The following is a 3985-nucleotide window of genomic DNA, read 5'->3' as shown; positions in this document are numbered from 1 at the left end:
AGGGATTTTACTGAATTGGTGTTCTATGTGAAATTTTGAACATCTTTCAGTACAAAAGTTTCCATAGAAAAGCAATTGTTGGGGTTCTAACAATATAAATACTTAATAGGCATCATCTGCAGAGAAAATAATAGAATTAGCATTTCAAGTCAGAAATGGGAAAAATTAGAAAACAGAAAAATTCTTTCAGTTACTTTGTAATGAATTCAAAAATCAGGTTTTTAAAGATGGTTTTCATGAAATTCATTCTTGTAAGTAGCTCCAAATGAGCGACGTAATTGTTTCCATAAAATGCAAGCAGTCTCTAAAATTAATTTCCCTGTCTTCAATGGATTGACTTTGAGAAGAAGAATACAATGCATTGTATGGCTCTAAAGTATCACGTTACACTGTAAAACTAGGGATAACTTTCCAGGCAGTTATCCTAAAACTGCATGGCAAAATCAATTGAAACATTACTTATATTCTGTAATTTTGAAAATGAGTGTAAATTGGATCATTCCGATGTCATCTATATTTATATTTACCCGCCCATTTAATCCACAGACATATTCTTATTGAAGTTCTTGCAAAATATGAGCAGAACAATATTGACAAATTAACTTTTTGAATTGGCGCCTTTGAGTTGAAACATTGAATTGTACTGCAGAGGGAATCTCAGGTCATCACTCCTCCACCAGTATTGAGAGTAGCCACAGACAACATTGTTGCTGACCTCCTGTCAGGACTTGGAAATTATTGCATGCATCCTTTGCTAACTGAGGAGACCAGGGTTTACTTGATACTGGATCAATCTCCAAAATTTATACTTTTGAGCAGATTAGTCAGATACTGTTCTGGAAAATGAAACTGAGCGTCCCTCTCAGCAATGATTTTGGTGAAAATCCAGCTTCCATTTTCTAAGTTTGGCTTCAGCTGAGTCCATGATTCTAATGACATTGATGCAAATATCCATGGAGCCATGTTGTATTATTCCAGATTGATTGATTTCCAGTTAGCATTCCAGAAGAGCACGCCTTCCCTCACGTTATTTTGTTCAGTCAATCAACTTACAAAGTTGCCTTTATCCCTCATCCATCTGTTACTTACATCCAGTAGGGTAAATCTTCTGTCATTTATTAAATCTTCTGTTCATTTATCCCATCCATTTATTAAAACATCTCTGATTGGCTTGGCCAATCAACACTGTAACTCACAATTTAGCTTGATGGTTCAGGTTATTTATTTTGGGCAACAGTCATTGGTTGATTGAAAGTAAAGGTCCAACATATGCTTCTTGTACAGATACAAACTCAGAAACTAAAGTTAATTTATGAATTTTATTCTGTTTGTACAGTTCATTTACTGATCTGACAAAAGTAGATATCAATATTTTTCTTAAAAAATATATATAATTTTGTTTGTGGTGTCTTTGAAAGATGAAACTTTTATTGCTTAGTACAGACATATTATCCCTCTCTCTTTGAAGGAAAGAACATTATTTCTAGTCTGCACCCTTAAAATTCTGCAGGAATACCAAAATTTATATCGTGGATCGTACAATTTAGGAAGCTTGATCAAAAGTTGAGATAAATTTTGGAAAATAACTTCCAATTTGAAATAGTACTCAGATCAATAAAAGTTTCACCTTACTACAAATACATTTTCAAAATTCCCAGATAAATAGTCAAAGTCCACCATCACAAGAGAGCAATGTTGACAGTAAACTTGTCAATACAGAAAATATAAATTATTAAATTAAAAAATAAATAGCTACATTTAACTTATTACAGACAAGCCTTGCAGTACTCAACAACCTAAATAAATTTATCTTTAAGGCCGTCTCCTTGACATATTCCTCTTGCGTCTTCTTTTCCCAATCTCCTCCATCTTTGACAAAAATGTCTCGAGTTCAAGAATTGCTTTACGCTGAATTAATTGATCATCCCACTGTTAAAGAAAGATATAAATGTTAATTGGTATCCATTGTCATGCAAGAAAATGGGAACAGGAGGAGCCGCGAAGTTCCTCAAATCTGGTCCACCATTCGATTATGATTATGGATGATCTACTCTGGCTTCAACTGCTCTTCTGTCCCAGTTCCCCATCGTGCTCCTTCTCAAATATTTCTCTATCTGCACCTTAAATATATCTAATGATCTGGCTTCCTCCAGCCTCTGTGAAAGTAAGCATCTACACATCTCAGTTAAATGGCAAGCTCCTTATTTTGTAACTGTGTCCCCTGATTTGTGATTCTCCCACTTATGAAAGCGTTTCAATATCGACCTGTCAAGCCCCTCTCGTATCTTATATTTTGGAATAAGGTCACTCCTCATAATTCTAAACTCCCAGGTATGTAAGCCCTAAGTATCTTGCCTCACTTGATCTTGCCAACCCCTTCACAATAAAAGCAAAATTGCCTTCTTAAATATCTGTTGGAGCAGCCTATTAACATTTTGTGATGCATACACTAGAGCACCTTGATCCCTCCAGAATTCACTCGTTTGCAGTCTCTCTCCACTCAAATAGAAGTCTGCTTTTTGATTCCACTTCCCAAAGTGCATGACCTTTCAATTCCCTGTGTTAAACTCCAATGGCACAGTTATTGCCCAAAATCTCAATCTATCTTTATTGCATTGCAAAATCACAATGTTTTCATCTCAACACCTACTTACGTAGACTAAGAAGCCTTCCATTTTGATCCCACATCAAAGTTAATCATGTCAATAGTGAACAATGGAGAGCCAGAAATGTGGTACCCCACAAATTACATCATCAAGAGTGCATTGTGAAAATAGGGGCTTACTTTGATATTCTCTAATTCCTTGAGGTCTTCCAGAAAAGAGAAGTATTTATCAGATGTCAACCACTCTTGTAAGCCATTTGCAACAACACTAATGGCTTGCTTGGTTTCATTGTCCTGGTTAGGTTTAATGTTTTCAAATAAATTTAAATACCATCTCACTATGGCATTGAGCATAATACCTGATTCAATGGCCTGAAAAAATACAATGAATGTAATTAAGGCATTAAAACTTAAAAATAATTATATTAAAATACAAAAATAAATCTTTTGATCTTTATCTCACCTTTGAACTGTATTTCCGAAATATTATAGTAAACTTTGCCCCTCCTTCAGCAACCTCATGATGATTTATTTTCTAGAATCACAAAACATTAAATAAGAATCCATTCTTCACAACTGGTTTAAAATAAGAATTGCATCAATTCTTTCCCTCTGCTCAATAATTGCACTGTCAAGTTTGACATGAGCAATTTATTCTTTCCCTTATAAATATACTAAGTATTGATATCAGTACTTACAAATGACTTCTTCAGATTAAGTAGTGGATCTTCCAGTGATCGCAGTCCAACAGACTGTACAGAATCTAGAAGGAGATAGCCTGACAGTCCGATGAGAAAATATCTCAAAAGTATCATGATTCGAAATCAAAATGATGGTAAAGAACTGATAGATGTCTATCTGTTGTCTCAGGGCTGGACCAAGGAAGACTGATGTCGAGCAAGCGTTCCTTCTTACATTTATACCTGCCGCTTGTAGATTTTTAAACCTCGCAAAAATACCCAGTTCACACATGCTTCACACATTGAAGTTCTGATGGTGATAGATAGGATGGGACAAACGTTGGTGGAGCCCTGAGGTTTGGTTTGTGAGGTTTCAGTTAATAATTTCCTTCAGATGAAATGCAATTAGCACATTACCCAAGAATATTACGTAAATTCTAAGCTCTCTGCCCGATAGAATTTTCAGGGATCCTGTTCGGAAAATCTCTGTGGTTGGGTGGGCCACCAGTGATCATAATTCCTGCCTGTAACGGTAACCTTTACTGAGTAATTATTTCTTTTATATAGTAAAATGTTCATCTACTGAGGAAGTGGCAAAAATTATAATGAAAGATATTCTTCAAACGTTCTTCCTCCTCAGTACTGGAATTCCTTAATGTCTATTACTTCCAAATAAACTTATAAAGTTATAGTACTTTGA

General features: G+C 35.1%; 1 protein-coding gene across 1 annotated transcript; it reads right to left on the bottom strand.

Moving 5' to 3' along the window:
• Positions 1 to 1408: 1408 nt before the first annotated feature.
• On the bottom strand, positions 1409 to 3471 carry LOC138746106 (interferon gamma-like). The gene is made up of 4 exons (XM_069903970.1): positions 3304 to 3471; positions 3069 to 3140; positions 2786 to 2977; positions 1409 to 1929 (listed from the first exon to the last, which is right to left on the bottom strand). The coding sequence occupies exons 1-4, from the start codon at positions 3418 to 3420 to the stop codon at positions 1813 to 1815; spliced, it is 498 nt and encodes a 165-aa protein (XP_069760071.1). The 5' UTR covers positions 3421 to 3471; the 3' UTR covers positions 1409 to 1812.
• Between the last annotated feature and the right edge of the window lie 514 nt (positions 3472 to 3985).

The sequence above is a fragment of the Narcine bancroftii genome, chromosome 11 (genome assembly GCF_036971445.1).
Source record: "Narcine bancroftii isolate sNarBan1 chromosome 11, sNarBan1.hap1, whole genome shotgun sequence".
In the NCBI taxonomy this organism is placed as follows: domain Eukaryota; kingdom Metazoa; phylum Chordata; class Chondrichthyes; order Torpediniformes; family Narcinidae; genus Narcine; species Narcine bancroftii.
The sequence above is the reverse complement of the archived record's forward strand: the minus strand, read 5'-3'. Positions and strand labels throughout refer to the sequence as shown.

What these genes read in the sequence shown, in the direction of transcription:
- LOC138746106 (XM_069903970.1), bottom strand. Translation starts at nt 3,420, where the DNA reads ATGATACTTTTGAGATATTTTCTCATCGGACTGTCAGGCTATCTCCTT. An exon ending in TTCGGAAATACAGTTCAAAG is followed by an intron (nt 2,978 to 3,068) that starts GTGAGATAAAGA and finishes GTATTTTTTCAG; the next exon opens with GCCATTGAATCAGGTATTAT. An exon ending in AGGAATTAGAGAATATCAAA is followed by an intron (nt 1,930 to 2,785) that starts GTAAGCCCCTAT and finishes TTTCTTTAACAG; the next exon opens with TGGGATGATCAATTAATTCA.